The 19,999-nt window shown below is 46.5% G+C and overlaps 2 protein-coding genes across 5 annotated transcripts; both read right to left on the bottom strand.

Annotated features, from left to right (window-relative positions):
* Positions 1-1,213: 1,213 nt before the first annotated feature.
* On the bottom strand, positions 1,214-6,000 carry LOC106597588 (cyclic nucleotide-binding domain-containing protein 2). Its single transcript, XM_045699383.1, has 9 exons — positions 5,726-6,000; positions 4,053-4,209; positions 3,607-3,758; positions 3,105-3,243; positions 2,922-3,003; positions 2,535-2,598; positions 2,288-2,405; positions 1,901-2,064; positions 1,214-1,583 (listed from the first exon to the last, which is right to left on the bottom strand). Exons 1-9 carry the CDS (start codon positions 5,905-5,907, stop codon positions 1,367-1,369), a joined length of 1,275 nt encoding a protein of 424 aa, XP_045555339.1. The 5' UTR covers positions 5,908-6,000; the 3' UTR covers positions 1,214-1,366.
* A 1,753-nt stretch (positions 6,001-7,753) lies between these two features.
* On the bottom strand, positions 7,754-19,731 carry LOC106574923 (STE20-related kinase adapter protein beta). 4 transcript variants are annotated; one of them, XM_045699379.1, is made up of 12 exons: positions 19,684-19,731; positions 18,193-18,272; positions 17,961-18,038; positions 17,302-17,382; positions 12,945-13,050; positions 12,397-12,518; positions 11,637-11,886; positions 11,286-11,409; positions 10,349-10,625; positions 9,938-10,185; positions 9,551-9,593; positions 7,754-9,444 (listed from the first exon to the last, which is right to left on the bottom strand). In XM_045699379.1, exons 3-12 carry the CDS (start codon positions 18,009-18,011, stop codon positions 9,274-9,276), a joined length of 1,473 nt encoding a protein of 490 aa, XP_045555335.1. In that variant the 5' UTR covers positions 18,012-18,038; positions 18,193-18,272; positions 19,684-19,731; the 3' UTR covers positions 7,754-9,273. The 4 variants fall into 4 exon arrangements, with proteins under 4 accessions (XP_045555335.1, XP_045555338.1, XP_045555336.1 ...); XM_045699382.1 differs by having other exon boundaries at positions 11,637-11,745; XM_045699380.1 differs by lacking the exon at positions 19,684-19,731 and adding an exon at positions 18,370-18,623.
* Between the last annotated feature and the right edge of the window lie 268 nt (positions 19,732-19,999).

Raw genomic sequence — 19,999 nt, 5'->3', positions numbered from 1 at the left:
CCAACGATTAACAATTAATTTATATAAAAAAATAAATTAAAAAAATAGAACTGAACTGAATCCAAACTGGATTTGGCCTAAGTTAGCCTACTGGTTCAGAGTTTAGACAAAATACAGCCTACCAACATATGGGGAAACTTACAGAAGACTGGCAAAGCCAATAACAATAAAAACATATTGATTGGGCTAAACCAGCTCCACAATGAGCAGGTGTGCACATAACTCAGATCGTGAATTTAGTTTTGATTTATTTGTTTTTTATAAATGGGGAAAGCTAAACAGTAACTGATTTTCATAAAAATAAAAAAATAAACGGTGCTTTTATTTTGACATGTAAATCCGGAAGTCAAAATATTTTTGTATTTAGCTGTCGTCAATTGCCTTGCTAGGATATGCTGAGTAAGGGGAGCTTTGAATATAATTACATTTATTTGCGGCCACAATATATATTTCAGAGGCAGAAGACATTCAGCTATACATGTATGTTTATGGAGGAATTATTTCAGTATTTTTCTTAGGCTGCAGAGTTTGCGACAGTCATCAACCCCTTTACGTTGCCGATGTGGAGCTCGTGGGTCGTTAGGGGTGGGTGGGTTGCGAGGGAACCGAGGTTACATTTGGCTGTGATTGGTTACTTTTAGCTGATCACCATGTTGTTATGCAGTTACCGCCTACTAGGGTAAAATTATAGGAGATCCTCAGTCGTACATCATATGTTATAGGAATCTGTCAGGGGATGACACTGTCGACGACGTCGCACGGAACCATTGGTTGATATATGCAACATCTGAGCAGGGGAACGTGACATTGATGTGGCAAGCTGATACTTAAAATACCTATCCAGGCTTTGTAAGATCTAGCATGCATCATCAACAACTGGGCAGAGGAACATAGCCGTAAGTATGTCTAAACCCTCTAAACCCTCTGTCTATTTCTACAATTTCTCTTCTTAAGATCTGTTTTTACACCTAACCTTAAGCACACTGCTAACCTTATGGCTAAATCTAACCTTACATTAAGATAATAAAACACATTTTTGTTTTCTTGATTTTTTTTTTTTACAATATAGCCAATTTCGACTTCGTGGCTGTGTTAACTAGTGACAACCGAGTTCCTCCAGCTTTCTACTCACAGAGAGCAGAGGCAGAAGGGTTTAAAGTATGTTTTCTCATGACCCACTCATGAGAAATTATACTTCAAAACCTTTCTTCTTGAGAAATGGTATTATGGTGTGCAGATAATTTGATTTCTGCCTGATGTTATTAACGAAATGCATGAAAATAATGAAGAATGCAGCAAACGCTCAAACTTGAAGCATATTGATAAAACCATGTCTATGTATTCATTCATCTACACATTTAGTCCTTTATTTCATTATTTTTGGCTCTACCCTCTGCTTTGTCTGTTTCAGCCTGTTGACCACGTGTCTGGTCTGCTGGAGGGCCTGGCTGGGGCCCTGCTGCTTCTGGGTTTTGGGGCTTCTGATTGGGGCAACCCGGTGGGGGAACAGGTCCTGTACCACACTGTGTTTGTAGTCCTTCCAGCGGCTGTGTTCCAGGAACACAGTGCACAGCTCATCGTCGCTACACAGGAAGATAACACAAAAGCGCTATTAATAATATATGCCATTCAGCAGACGTTCTTTTCCAAAGCGACTTACAGTAATGCGTACATTCTCCCTAGCTAGATCTGAGAGGATTAGATAGGTATAAGCAATACAGTGAACGTTCCACCTTGCCCTCTGTGGATTGCTTGCCTTACACCTATCTAGTCCTGAGTCATCTTCAACCTACACAAACACCTAATGGGTAGGGGCTAGGGGTTGTTTCTGGTGCCCCGTCTTTTCTATGAAGTGCACCAGTAAGGGCAGCCCATCTGAACTGGTATCCATTAGTCTCACCTAGGGTAGGTTTTCTGCAGGGCCTCCAGCTTCTTCATGGTGGTGTTGTCCACCAGCTTGTCAAAGCGAGTCTTCTCCACCCGCAGGATCTCCACGCTCTGGCTGACCAGAGTGAACCTGCGACAGTCTCTCTGCTTCGACGGCATCAGGTACTGGTTCAGACCCTGAACCACACCACACAGCAGACACACAGAACCATAGAGTTAGAAAACACTAGAGGAAGAGTTCAAGGAAGTGATTACAACTCTATGCCCAGAACACAGCATGCCATGGATGTCATATTATCATGTTATTACATGGTCATCCATGCTGAACACAAGGCACAAGTACCATACAGGTTTCTTCCAATGTTGATGTGGGTAACGTCTGGACCTCAAGGCTACGTACAAATGTGCTGCTCTGATGAAGGGTGTCGATCAGGAAACAGGCACTGGTGGGCAGGTCTGCAGGAAGTCCTCTGGGAGGACGTGGAGGATTATTGAGGAGGACTTTGTGTTTTATGACACTGAGGAAGAGTAGAACAGACAGACACAACTTATCACCGGGCAGCGAACTAACTGGACACAGCTGAGATGCAGCGACGTCACTGATGTGTGGTACGTCCAGGTAAATACACTGTGGCCAGTTACATTACCTTCCTGGTTGGTTTGTCAGCTCGCCTTTGAATCCATGTGTTGGCAAACATGTACCTCTGCTTACTGAGAGAGAGGGAGAGAGAGAGGGAGAGGGAGAGAGAGAGACAGGCATAGACAGAGAGACGGAGAGAGAAAGAGAGCGAGATAATGTTTTGTTTTTGTTCTTCAACATGTCATTGCACAAATGTTATAATCTTACTCAAAACTCAATATAAACAACAGACACATTTTTTTAAATAAAAATAAAATAAGTGTTACTCTGGTTGTTATAGGATACAGGGAAAACTGAGGTTGCCTAGAACTTAATGCTGAAATGTGAATATTGTATGCATATTTTGTGTGTCTTCACATTACAGTAGGATTGTATTATAAACACGTGCCAGTACCTGAGTCTGCATACTGTTTTAGGAGGCGTTGGTAGGCACTGCAGGAGGTAAGATCCACCACTCTCAACACGTCACATTGGCCCTGTAATGGAAGCATTTAATATCAAACATCTCTGCCTGCAACTACATTACCCAACATTCCCCACATGTACTGTAGGCCTACAAAGTTAGCCCCCCGGTTACCTTGCCAATGAAAATGATGTTGCCCATGTCGTTGGTGTCCTTGACGACCACGTGGCCGTAGCGAAATTGCTCGGCCTTGGAATGGTCAGCCATCTGTTCAATGAGAGAGTATGACCAGGAGGACACTAGCTGGAGTGACCTGGGAGAGAAGGGGCACAGAGGTGAATCGGTGGAAAGAGGGGCAATATGACTCCCGGTGACTTAGAGTTACAAACACCGTTTGTAGTGGTAGTTCAAGGTGCTGCTCAACAAAGACAGGTTGGTAGCGGGAATTCAGGTTGGCCTTCGCTTTTCATTAAGAAAGTCGGAGTGGTGCTGCTCAACAAAGACAGGTTTGTAGCACGGATTCAGGGAGGCCTTCACGCTTCATTAGGAAAGTAGGAGCGGTGCTCAACAAAGACAGGTTTGTAGGGGGTATATATTCAGATGCTAAAACAAATTTCTGGCTGCAGAATCTCACCGGAAGAAGCTGAAGCGATAGTAAAACATCCTATTATCTCACCGGAAGAACCTGAAGCGATAGTCAAACTCCCTCTTGAGCTCTACATCCATCTTGTTAGCGAAGAAGTCTTCCTTGTCGACCACCATGAGCTCCGTCTCCTCCATGCACACAACAGTGGCATTCCTCCTCAGCGTTTTGATCAAGGCCACATCCTGACAGACAACAGTTACTGCCCATTAATAATCACAACAGTAGCCAGTAGCCTAGCTACGGTCAGGTGTGCTATTTCATGTGGTTGAACCTACTCGTCTGCGTTGCCCATCAGGCTTTGAACGTATGTGAGGTATGACGTTCGCAAGAACCCAGATATCTTTTTCCTAAACACTAAACAATATCACTACCATTCTCACCACTACTACCTCCACTATCACTACTATGTCTATTGATAATGATATTGCCTCTTAAAAAAATAGCTTCTACAAAAATATATAATTGTGAGGCCTCACCCCGAAGCTCATGCCCTTCTTGATGAGGATGGGCTCCTTATCCACGAAGGCACTGCTACCGTCGTTGTCCTTGGTGACGGCCAGTAGCCCAGAGAACACAAAGTAGAAGCTGTGTCCCCAATGGCCCTTCTTAATGACCACTCTGCGACGCTCCAACCTGCAGGCATAGCCGCACGGGGTGATTGGTAACTCTTTATTTGTTATCTATTAGGATCCTCATTAGCTGTTGTAAAAGCAGCAGCTACTCTTCCTGGAGTCCACACAAACCATGGATCATAACATAATACAGAACATTAGACAAGAACAAACTTGTAAAGCATTATAATGCCTTGTAAACATATTTTTAGTCCCTTATGCAGTCATAGTTAAATATAACAGCTGTGATATTATGGCTTCTTGTTGTTCGTTAATGCTTGTACTACTGTGTCCGTGGGAACCAGGGCTATCGCTCAATGCAATCCATTTCAATCTATGGTGTCTACAGATCGATTTATAATAAAAAATGTCGGTCGGAACCAGTACCAGAACCACGCAGGTCCCCTAAGCTGAAGGGGACTTTACATTTACATTTTAGTCATTTTAAGTGGTCTAAGTGGTTAATGCTTTACTGTACAGTTAAGTATAAAGCTCTATGACTGTCACGGTCGTGATAATGGACGGACCAAGGCGCAGTGTGTGTTGAGATCCACATCTTTATTTGCAGTGAAACTTCCAATAAACCAACAACGAAACGTGACATCAGTGGCGCAACATACACAAAACAATATCCCACAACGCAGGTGGGAACAGGGACACCTTAAGTATGATCCCCAATTAGAGACAACGATAATCAGCTGCCTCTAATTGGGAACCATACTCAAACCCAACATAGAAATATAATCGACTAGAACACCCCCTAGTCACGCCCTGACCTACAACACCATAGAGAGCCCTCGGGTCAGGGCGTGACAATGACTGCATCTATAAAGTCCTATGAATGTTTAAAGGCAATACAACACTTCACAAGAAGCCACTTCAACTAAAGTGTTACCGGATTATTATAGCCTAAAACAAGGGTTGTGTTTGTTAGGCACTAAAAGAAACCAAACTGACTGAAACAGGGAAGGACTATACTACCAAGACATTTTCCATTGCGTTCCCTAAGGCAGGGGTTTCCAAACATGTTCACTCAGGCCCCCCTTCATATTACATTTACATTTTAGTCATTTAGCAGACGCTCTTATCCAGAGCGACTTACAGTAGTCAATACATACATTTCATTTCATGCATTTTGTTTTTGTACTGGCCCCCCGTGGGAATCGAACCCACAACCCTGGCGTTGCACACACCATGCTGGCGTTGCAAACACCATGCTCTACCAACTGAGCCACAGGGAAGACCATGCGGAAGACACATTTCAGTTGAAGGTATTCAGTTGTACAACTGACTAGGTATCCCCTTTCCAGCATTGGGGAACATCCGGCGCCTCGTTGTGCATGTTGCATCTATTTCTATGGGCACAAGCACTGTTCATGACACAAACTGTTCACACCCCTCTTGTTGGTGGAGAGAATTTTTCAGGGTTAAAGCTTATTTCCTGCAACTCTGCACATTTTGTCATGGGGTGAAAAGAACATTTTGCAGTTTTAAAGCTCATTTTCTTGCAATTGATTGACAGGGGATTGACCTCTAACCTCTGATAGCGAACCACCCTAGCCAGAAGGAGTTGCAGGGTTCCACTGTAGCGACGAAACATGCTCACAGAGCTCAGCATGTTGTGAACCAGCAACACCTCCGACTCAGAACGCTCCTCTGGGCACTTCCGCATAATCTCCACCAGCAGGACAGGGATCCGGTCCTGGAATGTTCCAGACATAACGCTCACACACGTATACAAGCACACATACGCTCACACACATTCACACATAGCATTCACGCTCACAGACAAAGACAGAGACACACACACGTATACAAGCACACATACACACATAGCTTTCATGCACACAGACAGAGACAAAGACACACACACACACACACACACACCAAGGAGAACAACATTCCTTACAGTCATAAACACAGTATTTTCATACCCAGCATAGGTCTTCTAAATTCATACGGTCACATTACCTCTTTCACTTTGAAGTGGTTCAGGTCAAACACCAGATTTTTACCCTGCAAGAACAGAAATCAATGTTTACTTTCCAGTCTTTCTGGATATCAAAACTGTAGCTTCTTTCTCAATCTCCCATCAAGACCACTACATAAACCTGGTGGCCCGTTAGCCCAGCAAAACACAGCACCTTATCACTTCCCCTCAACAGTACCACTCTCCTACACACACACACACACGACCCACCGTTCCCCCGGCCGGCTGGTTGGTGATGGTCTCCCGGAAGTTGAACTCTATGAATTGGCGAGAGTTGGAACGGGACATGAAGTAGCGGCAGAAGCGAGTCATCAGGATGACGCTGCGCACCGCCCACTTAAAGCCTAGCTTTCCCCGGCATGGAGCAGCCTGCACCGGGGCCGAGAATAACATCTCTGCTGCCTGCTGGAAATGTAAAACCGCCGATGGCTAGAGAAGGGAGGGAAGAATGGAGAGAGAGAGGTCACTACATTGACTGGCTAGAGGAGGGAGAGAGAGGTCAATACATGGACTGTAAGGTCATTGGCATTGTCACTACATCTCCTAAACACCCATGATCAGAGGACACAGGTTGACCTGAACTATGAACTAGAGTGGTATACATAACAGGACATGCTGTTGATAAGTAGGGAGGGGTTTATGTGGCCAGATCTGAAGGCCTAAACGTGAACTAAGAGAGTCTATGGAGAGCCCTGTTACCATAGAAATACAACTAAGATGGTGTAATAATAATGGCTGACAGTTTGTGCCTGCAGACTCTAACCAAAATTCCTATCTAGCTTTCCATATCTATGCACATTACCACATCCTTGAGGTCCGTCTTGGCCTCCTTCGCAGCTGCTGGAAACAGAATGAGATGCTGATCAAATGAACTAATAGCCCTCACCAGGACAAAATGATAGAATTTGTAGACCATAGATAATTTCTTCTCCACTGGTGGTGGGTATGTTTCTAAGCCACAGCATTTTTGTAGTGACTAAGATGTAAATGAAGAAACAATGTGGTTTTACCTTTCTCCGCTTTCTCTCCTGTCTCCATTGTCCAATGGTGTCAGGTGTTAGTTGTTTGTTTTTGAGATATGGACTCCACCCACTAGAGGTTCCTCTGTGACATCACAGGGTGTATTCTATCGTAGCATCTCAGCCAGGACAGTCGCTGGGACAGTTGTTGTGGAGGTGTCTTCTGAGTCCCCCTGGAGAAAGGCCAAGTCCCCCCAGTGGTATACATATCCCAGGTTGACAACGACAGCGCTAGTCCATATTTTAGGCATAGACTATTCAGTGATGTAGTTATGAGTGGGTAGAAGTCAAACCTAACCACTGACACAGGGCCAGATATTTGTTCATCCCCCTAAAGGTTAAGTGGATGTGGGGTAGGATAATCTGATCTTAGATCTGTGGTTGGGGCAACTTCTACCTCAAGCAATGCAGTCCTAAACACATTATTGCCAAAAACCACCAATCCCAACCTAAACCTTCAATAACCCCTTATACAGCTTTCTGCTTATTTAGGCTTTAACAGAGTTGGTGAGAAAGACCATACAGAACTTCCAAAGACAAGAAAAAAAGGGACATTGTTTTAGAAAATTGATAATGAATATATTTATAACACTTCTATATGGCTCATACAGCTATAACATGTTTGATATGCACTGATACATAAAATATCTCTCATACACATAATCATCAATCACAGAATAATCCACATAAATGTATCATAAACAGTTGACAGATTTCATTAAAACGATACAATTGAGGACCCTCCCACACGTTTATTACGACTAGGGGGACGTGTATAGGGTAGCTGCGTCTCAAAGCACAGTAGTGTTATAGTTCTTATTTGATCACAGGGATTTCACTGGTTGTACAGGGGAGGGATAGCAGCCTGGTCAATCAGACGGACCGCTGAGCTCACGTTTAGTTTCACTTCGGGAATGTGAGCTATCGCGAGATCAGGCTGGTTTCACAAGACTAGAGGGATAACCATTGAACTTCCACTAACACACTAGCTATTCTCGTACCGTCTCTGCTCGCACACTTGTGTTTTAACACTCATACCCTCTCCAACTCCATAACATATCATTATCTATTATCTTCCTCTTCAAACCCTGACACATTATTATCTATGCCCTTTCGCAGTCTAATAGCCTAAAATAGTTCACATTACTGTTCGTAGTACGATCCATATGAGTCCAGTGATAGGTCTTTTTCACTGGCATGGGGGTGTGTCCTCACTGTCCTGCAACGTCATTGGTTGTCATTGTCGTCGATCGGCAGCCACACCCATGAAACAGAGATCCTCATTGGATGATCCAGGCAGAGCAGCTTCAATAATCCCGCCCTCCTATTCCAGCAGCTGGCCTATCTAAGGGGAAATGGCTCAGTTCTGCCTCCAGGACAAGACTCGTGACAATAAACATCCACCTGCAGACCCTTATTTGACTTTCAAAACAAACATATAAAAGCCTAGAAAACTTGTAGAAAGGCTCAGAGTGGTGGGTAGGACAGTTCCAATCAAACACAGTAGAAAGGCTCAGAGTGGTGGGTAGGACAGTTCCAATCAAACACAGTAGAAAGGCTCAGAGTGGTGGGTAGGACAGTTCCAATCAAAGCACAGTTGAAAGGCTCAGAGTGGTGGGTAGGACAGTTCCAATCAAACACAGTAGAAAGGCTCAGAGTGGTGGGTAGGACAGTTCCAATCAAACACAGTAGAAAGGCTCAGAGTGGTGGGTAGGACAAGTCCAATCAAACACAGTAGAAAGGCTCAGAGTGGTGGGTAGGACAAGTCCAATCAAACACAGTAGAAAGGCTCAGAGAGGTGGGTAGGACAAGTCCAATCAAACACAGTAGAAAGGCTCAGAGTGGTGGGTAGGACAAGTCCAATCAAACACAGTAGAAAGGCTCAGAGTGGTGGGTAGGACAAGTCCAATCAAACACAGTAGAAAGGCTCAGAGAGGTGGGTAGGACAAGTCCAATCAAAGCACAGTAGAAAGGTTTGGGCTCGCTGTTTTTTGATCGTTTTGATTGTCTTGAGTTAGGCTTGGTTGTCAGGTTTTGGGATGTGGGGGGCGGAGGTGGAAGGGGGCAGGGAGGAGGGTTATGAGAAGTCCCACACCTCCTCTGTGGGGTGAGCGATGGCGGAGGTGGGGGGGTGGCAGGACGAGGTAGGGGTGCAGGACACAGGGGGGTCATCGGGGCTGGAAACTCCAAGGGGCACCGCGGGGTACATGAGACTGAGGAAGGAGTCCCGGGTATGATGCCTTTTCACCTGTCATACAGTCCACAGAAAAATACATGAATACGAAGTCAGCCATACCGTACCACAGAATGCAATCCAGTCCAAAACACAGCATTTTGATGATGATGAGACCTACCTGTTTGAAGAAGGCATGGGTCAACAGTGTAGAAGCAGAGGGTCTATGGAACACCAAAACAGGACAAAGTCACACCATGCCATAATGGCCCACAACACTGTCATATCTAGCAGTCACACCGTGCCTTAATGTCCCACAACACTGTCATATCTAGCAGCACTTGGAATCTCACATATTACACGCCTTTCAAAAATGACAGAAATTCAGACAGAACACAAGAACATTTAAAATTGTTCCTTGAATGAAAGAACCGACTTCAAACGGAGGTACCAGAGCCCCTGTGTATAACGTCTGCTGCTCCTGTGTGTGTGTTCTCACCTGCATTCGGTGTGTTTGTTGGTGTGCGTGTGCTTGCGTTCGGTGTGTGTGCACACGTGTATGTCTCACCTGCAGTCGGGCTGCTGTTGCAGACACAGCTGGACCAGGTTGTGCAGGGTGGCCGAGTGGTTCTTGGGGGCGGGGCTCTGAGGTCTCTCGGCGGTGGCGGTGTGGGTCAGGCTGCCCGTGGCAACACTCTCCCCGATGCCAGAGTCCACCCCAGAGCGGGACACCTTCAGCCCCCCTAGCTCCCCTAGGGGGGAGGGGGCCACGTCCAGCAGGCAGCAGTGGGACCCACGCAGCTTCTGGAGCAGCATCTGGAGGGAGAGACACAGACATATGGACGCATGGACACAGTCACACAGAGGGAGCGAGATGGAGAAAAGACGAGAGACTCTCACAGACTGAACTATGTTTTGTAATGTATGAGAACAGCCCGAGCGTATGGCATTGTGCTGTATGTATGTAAGGCCCCAGTACCTGTGTAGGGGGCATGTCCTGGAAAGGCACCCTGCCACTGACCAGCTCACAGACTACTATCCCCAGACTGTAGATGTCTGACTTCACCCCATAGCCATGCAGGTCCTGTCGTAGCAGCTCTGGGCTGAGCCAGGGTAGCAGGGCGGGGCTGTGATGGGGCATGTCGAACACGGTCCTCACCTTCTTCCCATCCCGCATCATACTATAAACACTGTGCAGCCCCGAGAGGTAGACACGGCCCTCCCCAGACAGCAGGATGTGACTGGCCTTCACTCCCCTGAGAGGAAGTGGAGAAGAGGAGAGGAGAAGAGGAGAAGAGCGTTCACTCTCGCCAAATCTTCAGGCTTCTACATAACTACAGTCAACTAACTATTGATGATGCATTAGGTTGTTTTTACCAGCTCAGACCAACTGTCCCTGGCACATTCTACATGTTGAATTGCGAGCAACTCCGAGCAACTATGTCCAACTGAGACAGCAAACTAGGCTGATTCTTTCAACAAATCAAATGAAATGTTATTGGTCACAAGCGCCGAATACAACAGGTGTAGACTTTGCCGTGAAGTGCTTACTCACGGGCCCTTTTCCAACAATGCAGAGTTAAAAAGTTAGAAGCATTTGCTAAATAGGAAACACATAGTAACACAATAGCGAGGCTGTATACAAGGAGTACCAGAACTGTTTAACAGTTGTGTTGGTTATAGTTGGACAGAAGTGTATCAGTGTTGCTTCAGTCCCTCTCCTCGCCCCAACCTGGGCTCCAACCAGGGACCCTCTGAACACATCAGCAACTGCCACCCATGAAGCATCGTTACCTATCGCTTGACCACTAACTAGCGCACCGCTAACTAGCTAGCCATTTCACATCGGCTACATGTAGAAGCCTTAAAATGGTTCATATCTCTCCCTTGTCCCCGTGGTGCCTTTCCTCCCTCACCTGTGCACGTAGCCCATGAGGTGCAGGTATTGCAGAGCCTTCAGGACTCCGTGGAGGAGGTAAGCGATCAGGGACTCACTCATCCCGTCAGGGAAGAACGTCCTCAGCAGGCTATCTGCCGAACCTGGGACACAGAGAGAGAGAAGTCGGTAACTATGGTTCCAAATGGTTCGTAATGTTTCTTACAAACATAGGCATTTTTTAACATGTCATTTCTGTACCATAAAAAGTAAAGTTCAACCAACTTATCGCTGAGAGAAGGAGCATGGATGAAGAGAGATGGGGGGAGTAAGTGTGGGAGAGAGATGGTGAGAGGAAACGTGTGTTAGAAGATGCATGCAGTAGACTGACCGTAGCCCATGAGTGGTGTGAGGACCCAGAGCTGGCAGCAGGAGCTGAAGACCAGGCGAGAGGTCAGCAGGTTGGGATGGCGGAACATCCTGGAGAGAAGAACCTCGTTCTGGGGACACAGCCAGGAAACACTGGGGTCACACAGCCAGGAAACACTAGGGTCACACAGCCAGGAAACACTAGGGTCACACAGCCAGGAAACACTGGGGTCCACACAGCCAGGAAACACTGGGGTCACAGCCAGGAAACACTGGGGACACAGCCAGGAAACGCTAGGGTCACACAGCCAGGAAACACTTAGGTCACACAGCCAGGAAACACTGGGGTCCACACAGCCAGGAAACACTGGGGTCCACACAGCCAGGAAACACTTGGGGTCAGAGCCAGGAAACACTGGGGTCACAGCCAGGAAACACTGGGGTCACAGCCAGGAAACACTGGGGTCACAGCCAGGAAACACTGGGGTCACACAGTCAACCAGGTGGCTTGTACCACTGCCAAGTGCCAACAATGTTATTATGAACAATGACCTAAATGGTCCCTGACCCTGGATCTAGAGAGCAAGAGCACAGGTTTTTGTTCCAGCCCAACGCTAACTCATCTTATTCAAGTAATCGACTGACTCAACTAAGAAATTGATTAGTTGAATCAGGTGTTTTGAATCAGTTGTGGCTGGAACAAAATATGTATCTTATGACATGAACTTCAATGAAAAGACAAGGTGGTTCGTATCTGTAGGACCTTTAATACAGTACCGCACCATCAACTGTAGCAGCTCATCCTCAGTACACTCATCCAGGTTGGTGTTCTTGACTGCCACCAGCTGGCGGGAGGGGGTGTGGCGCGCCATGCGCACCTGGCTCAGGTTGTTGAAGCCTTTCCCTGTGAACACGGTTTGGTAATAAATATTAAGACATGTAGAAACACGTTCAACTCTGAAAACTCTTCATTCTCAGGCACTGTGTGGTTAGTATGGTCTTCAATAATCCAGGGAGATTTGTGAACTAATATTTTGAATTGGCCAGTTTATTCAACAGATGTGCCAAAAGGTAATAGACTATGTGTAACATAAAATGTCCACAATACAAACGCTTTATACTCGGGCTATGTGTAGTATGGGACTTGGTCAGTGAAATTGTAAACAATGCTTTTGGATTAGCTATTCTATTCAACAGTAACATGCTAAAAGGAAATATGCTTTGTATTTGTCAGAGGAGATATTACTCTGCAGGCAACAACTATGTAGTGAAAGGACTGGTCTTTCTGGGTTGTAGTGATGAGTTGATTTGTGACCAATGGTATGCTCACCCAGCTCTGACAGCAGCTGGTAGTGGGCGGAGTTAGCAGAGAGCGCTGTGATGTCATCGCTGCCTGCACCACCCCAGGTGAAAGTGCATTCTGAGACGTCAGAGCTCTGTGAAGAATCAAACACACACGTACTCACACACAACCCTGACACGTATCAGCAGAATATTTCATTAGATCACAGAACATGTAGTAACAACATGGTAATAGTATGGAAACATGTTGTAGTTTACCTAGATTAGGGATAGTTCACCCAAATGAACTGTTTTTCTTACCCTGTAGGCAGTCTACAAATACAGTCTACAGGTGCTTTAGTATAGCATGGTATTTTTTACTAACATGAAATGGGTCCATTTAGCAGAGAAGAGGAAGCAGAATGAGGGTGAGTGAGTGTTGCCTTTGAGCCTGAAGAGGTCAAAGTACTATGGTGTTGTGGTGATGACCAACCAGTGGCTGCCACAGGGGGGCACTGTGGGGTTAAGCTACACAGGGTAATGCTGGGGTGGGGGTAGTGTCACTGGGGCCGGTGCTGGGGGGAGGGAGAGGCTGTAAACTACTTTGTGTTAAGGGGTCAGGGCCGTGCACATACCTTTCAGGGGGCCGATGCTTAAACTAATTCATATCTCGACATTCAGAACATACCACTGCCTTTGTAGCGAACTGTTTTATTTGTTTTAGCACAGACCTATTTATTTCTGCAACAACGCATTCAATCATCACAAATTGAAAGCTAGCGAGTTACAGCGCCTCCTAAAGACGCGGGGAACAGAAGGTGGGCTATCAGCTGATCATTGATGTTGATGATTGATGTAAATCTGCTAGTTAGTTAGCAAGATTTGTTTTTATTGATTGTGATTTATCTTAAATGCTCTGAAATAATAACTTCATGATATGATACTCATCATCCTCTAACTCAAGATATATGTCTGGCTGGCTATTGGCTTGTGTGGATATATTAGTATCACCTGGTGATTAACTAGAGTATTAATCTCATGACTCTGGATCAGAAGGTTGTGAGGTGGACACTCGTGTTTTATTTTAACCCTATCCAAACCTTAACCCTTAGCTTAACCATTCAGAATGAGTGTCTAACCTTAACCCTTAGCTTAACCATTCAGAATGAGTGTCTAACCTTAACCCTTAGCTTAACCATTCAGAACGAGTGTCTAACCTTAGCCCTTAGCTTAACCATTCAGAATGAGTGTCTAACCTTAACCCTTAGCTTAACCATTCAGAACGAGTGTCTAACCTTAACCCTTAGCTTAACCATTCAGAATGAGTGCCTAAACAATGTTTTAAACCTATCCAAAACCTTAACCCTTAATCTTCTAAATTTGACGTTTGGAGCAATTTCGAAATGTGATGTTTGGAGAAATAGAACGACACCTAGCATGAGGAGTCAACCCAGAGTGTAAAAAGCACTGTGAAATGTGACGTTTAGATAAATGTAAATAAACATCTGATTCTGCAGTGAGCCTGTGAGAGCTTGTTGCGAGCCTATACTACCTGTGATGCTGCCGACTGAGGAAGGGATGGAGTCGGGTCGGAGGGAGGGTCGTTGATGCAGCCGCTCCTCTCTCTGTCTGCTCTGTGTATCAGTCAATGTAACAGTGTTCCTTCCGTCCCTCTCCTCGCCCCTACCTGGCCTCGAACCAGGGGTAACAGTGTTCCTTCCATCCCTCTCCTCAACCCTACCTGGCCTCGAACCAGAGATAAGTGTTCCTTCCGTCCCTCTCTTCGCCCCTACCTGGCCTCGAACCAGGGGTAGCAGTGTTCCTTCCGTCCCTCTCCTCACCCCTACCTGGCCTCGAACCAGGGGTAACAGTGTTCCTTCCGTCCCTCTCCTCAACCCTACCTGGCCTCGAACCAGGGGTAACAGTGTTCCTTCCGTCCCTCTCCTCACCCCTACCTGGCCTCGAACCAGGGGTAACAGTGTTCCTTCCGTCCCTCTCCTCACCCCTACCTGGCCTCGAACCAGGGGTAACAGTGTTCCTTCCGTCCCTCTCCTCGCCCCTACCTGGCCTCGAACCAGAGATAAGTGTTCCTTCCGTCCCTCTCTTCGCCCCTACCTGGCCTCGAACCAGGGGTAACAGTGTTCCTTCCGTCCCTCTCCTCGCCCCTACCTGGCCTCGAACCAGAGATAAGTGTTCCTTCCGTCCCTCTCTTCGCCCCTACCTGGCCTCGAACCAGGGGTAACAGTGTTCCTTCCATCCCTCTCCTCACCGCTACCTGGCCTCGAACCAGGGGTAGCAGTGTTCCTTCCGTCCCTCTCCTCAACCCTACCTGGCCTCGAACCAGGGGTAGCAGTGTTCCTTCCATCCCTCTCCTCAACCCTACCTGGCCTCGAACCAGGGGTAGCAGTGTTCCTTCCGTCCCTCTCCTCGCCCCTACCTGGCCTCGAACCAGGGGTAACAGTGTTCCTTCCGTCCCTCTCTTCGCCCCTACCTGGCCTCGAACCAGGGGTAACAGTGTTCCTTCCATCCCTCTCCTCACCCCTACCTGGCCTCGAACCAGGGGTAGCAGTGTTCCTTCCGTCCCTCTCCTCGCCCCTACCTGGCCTCGAACCAGGGGTAACAGTGTTCCTTCCGTCCCTCTCTTCGCCCCTACCTGGCCTCGAACCAGGGGTAACAGTGTTCCTTCCGTCCCTCTCCTCGCCCCTACCTGGCCTCGAACCAGGGGTAACAGTGTTCCTTCCGTCCCTCTCCTCAACCCTACCTGGCCTCGAACCAGGGGTAACAGTGTTCCTTCCGTCCCTCTCCTCGCCCCTACCTGGCCTCGAACCAGAGATAGCAGTGTTCCTTCCGTCCCTCTCCTCGCCCCTACCTGGCCTCGAACCAGGGGTAACAGTGTTCCTTCCGTCCCTCTCCTCGCCCCTACCTGGCCTCGAACCAGAGATAAGTGTTCCTTCCGTCCCTCTCTTCGCCCCTACCTGGCCTCGAACCAGGGGTAACAGTGTTCCTTCCGTCCCTCTCCTCACCCCTACCTGGCCTCGAACCAGGGACCCTCTGCACCAATCGACAAGTCACCCTCGAAGCACCGTTACCCATCGCTCCACAAAAGCCTTCGGCCCTTGCAGAGCAAGGGAAACAATTACTTCAATGTCTCAGAGCGAGTGATGTCACCGATTGAAGCGCTATTAGCGCGCAACCCGCTAACTAGCTAGCCGTTTCACACCGGTTACACCAACTAGACTGAATATTGATGATGATGTAACTCAAGGGTTAATCAAATGTTATACTGCTGTGGCAACACTGTCGATATTATAAACTAGGTAGCTAGCTACACACACTAGGCTGGTGGCCGCATCTCATGCATGTTTGGATACCGGGCATTAGCAATCTCAGTACATGGCAGACTGGGGAAAAAGGTGCAACTGGGCAAGCGCGAGATCTGTACAGGGCTGACCAACAGGGCTGACCAACAGGGCTGACCAACAGGGCTGACCAACAGGGCTGACCAACAGGAGCAACCAACAGGGCTGACCAACAGGAGCAACCAACAGGGCTGATCAACAGGAGCAACCAACAGGGCTGACCAACAGGAGCAACCAACAGGGCTGACCAACAGGAGCAACCAACAGGGCTGACCAACAGGAGCAACCAACAGGGCTGACCAACAGGAGCAACCAACAGGGCTGACCAACAGGAGCAACCAACAGGGCTGACCAACAGGAGCAACCAACAGGGCTGACCAACAGGAGCAACCAACAGGGCTGACCAACAGGAGCAACGAACAGGGCTGACCAACAGGAGCAACCAACAGGGCTGACCAACAGGAGCAACCAACAGGGCTGACCAACAGGAGCAACCAACAGGGCTGACCAACAGGAGCAACCAACAGGGCTGACCAACAGGAGCAACCAACAGACAACATCACAACGACTTGCGGGCAATCGGTTCAGAACAACAATGACCAAAACTTTACACAAAAAAATATATATACACCACCACCCAAAAGGGCACTTGGCAGGTGGGAGGGCAAAGTGCTGGGCACAGGTTGACTCCCATCTGTGCACGTTCCTGGGTGGGATGCTGTGGCAGTTAGCTCCAGGGTGAGCTGACACAGCAGCTATGAAAAAGGCTTGCTGCTGTGCTTGCTGCTGTGCTATATGGTTCACTTATAGGCTATGTAATGTTCTAGTGATCTGGTCAGTGGCTGGCAGCCCTATTATGTGGTAGGTTACACGCAGCTCTACCATCACATAGACAGGACCCGGAGCTGTCCTATGTTGTCCTAGTGGTCCCTAAAGACCTCTGACCTCATAGAATAGAACTAGGCTGACCACACCATAAAGACAAGGCCGGGTGGGCTTCAGTGCTCCGATTGGATGCTAACAGAGTGGACACAGCACTGTACTGACCAGGTATTGGTGGCTGATGTCCTCATACTGGTCCTCTATGCTGATTGGCTGGACCTGAGTGGGGGAGATGCAGGAGCAGTCCTGGGGAAGAGGGGAGGAGGGAGGAGGGGGTGAGACATGCCCCCCGAGGAGAGGAGAATAGAGGAGAGGAGTGAGACGGTCCAATAGGGAAGGAGGGAGGAGAGGACAGGCATGCCGTCATGCCCTTATAAGGAGATGAGGGACTTAGGAAGACAACACTGAAGAGATACTTTTGGAGCATCAAGGTTGGAGCCAATGTGGAAAACAACAGTGTTCGTGGAGGAAGACATGCAGTGCATGTCCATGAAGTGACTGCTACTTTAGAAAGAGACAGCTGAGATGGATGACAGGGTTAGCAGCAGATTGGTACCCATGATATTAACCTACAGGGAAAGGTAATGGCAATATGCATGGATAATGAGATGGGTCTTATGAATGAACCCTGATAAAGAAAGCATGAGTTCTAGGATGGAGCGTGGCCAGAACAATGTGCTATGAGAGAGACACACTGCACACCTGGAGGAGACGCTGGCTCATTAGATCATCATCATCATCATCATCATCAACCTCTTTAGATAAATCATTGTCATGATCGGCTAAACATCAAAGCCATGCTGATTAAAATAAATATCCCTTACCAAGAAAGACATGGAGTTCTCTTCGTGGGGGTTAGCTTCACGCGATGGCATTTATCCGCTCCACGACCACAGCACGCGCTGTACAATGAGAGGGGTGGTGAGAGAGAGAGAGAGACAGAGAGAGAGAGAATGAACAAGAGGAGAAATACATGGTAACATGAGAGACTTAGTTAGGATTCAACCTGAGAGACAGCCTCCCCCATGGGGCGGTCTGTATGTCCATACAGCTTACCTGGCTGTACTCTACCGGGTTCAGATTCCACTGCATTGGCATCTGGCTTCATCACTCCATGCAAAACACTGCTCCACGTTCTTGAAAAACAGAAAATAAAATGATAGATGATTAAATATGCAATAATAGCCCCAGCAGGGATTGTGTGCTGAATGCATGCTGTTGAAAGAAACATACATTTTCACGGAGGTATCAAAATGTCTCGACAAAAATAACTATGCCAGTCGGTGACCACAAAATACTGAGATTAAAACACGCATTACGTGACTGTTTGGTGCGCAATAGCCAGATTCACATCGGTATTCGTTACATTTTCGTGATACAGAACCGTTGCAGCCACATCTGAATGCAAGCATCTGAAATGCATGTGGTCCATCGCTTTGGCTGTAGCTAAGTGCCTCGATGGATATTTTCTCCCCATCTCTCTACTGCCACAGCATGAATGGGAAGGGGACTTTGAGGACAGTGCGTCGTCGTGTCCCATTGTATGAGCGCGCGACCTAATGATGAGTCCTTGGTCCCTGACCGTTATTGTTCTTGATGGGTCGTCGCTGCCATATACCCACCATTGTGAAAGCTTTAAGTCTTTAACAACCCTATATAGTGACAGTTCTTGCCTGTTGTTGTTGGGGAATTATTTTGCTTTTAACCGATATTCTATTGTATTGTATTCCAGTCTATTCTGTTCTATTCTAGCTATTTTATTATAATCTACTGACAGACACCCTACTGGGGGAAAAAATTGTTGAATCAACGTTGTTTCCACGTCATAAAATAATAATATGTAATGGCGTTGAATCTGCGTGGGAAAATTATTGGATGTGCCAAAAGTCATCAACATAAGGCCATTTGGTATTTTTTTCACATAACTTTTAACTTAAATCAGATGATGTGGTGACATTGTTGATTTCACGTTAGTTGACAACTCAACAAAATGTAAATCAAAACGACGTTGAACTGATGTCTGTGCCCAGTGGAACGGGCCCAACACTGTAGCAGAGAAAGCGGTTGTCCTCTCTGATTGTAACCTACACATTTGTTTTCATATAATCATGTAAAAAAAAAAAAACATCATTAACATAATCACATAATTTGTGGATGCAGGATTGCATTTGACTGCAATGAGTTTACTTACACTGAAAATCAGTTGATGAAATATTCATGCCCAATCATAACAAAAGCAGGCTGTTTTTTTTTTAACCAACTTACTCGAAACAAACTTGAACAAACCAAGCATGACATGAGGAAGCTCACAACTCGCAACTTAAACATTTCTAATTTGGCAAAGTTAAGGCTTATGGCAACGCAAAATATGACGTAATGTACAAGTTGTGCGTACAGACACTGTTCTGACTGAAGATAATACAATATTTTCAAGATGCAATGGAATGAAATAGAAACAAATTGCGATGCGTTATACACACTGCTAAAACAAATGTATATTGTTGAGAGTATGAAGTTTGAAACTTATAGTTAATGGCAACAACATACTTCACCCATGTTTTTACTCTCCTCTCAGATGATTTTACGTAATGACGTAGATACTAAACTTGTGGGAACCTGATAAAAGTTGGGATATTATTGTTATACATTTCATTTTCATCTGTGAACCGCACTGATTTATATCAGTACTTTTTTGGTATTTTTTCCCTAATTCGTAGTACATTTTAGTTTTAAATCCAAGTATCTTAACTCCATTTAAAAATTATATATAATTAACAAAATAGATGTTAATAACAAATGTCAATGTATTTAGTGTAGGACTTTTATTTAGAAACACCCCTCAATAAATATTGTCGCGTAATTT

The sequence above is a fragment of the Salmo salar genome, chromosome ssa17, assembly GCF_905237065.1.
Source record: "Salmo salar chromosome ssa17, Ssal_v3.1, whole genome shotgun sequence".
Classification (NCBI taxonomy): domain Eukaryota; kingdom Metazoa; phylum Chordata; class Actinopteri; order Salmoniformes; family Salmonidae; genus Salmo; species Salmo salar.
This window is presented reverse-complemented; position numbering and strand designations above follow the sequence as displayed.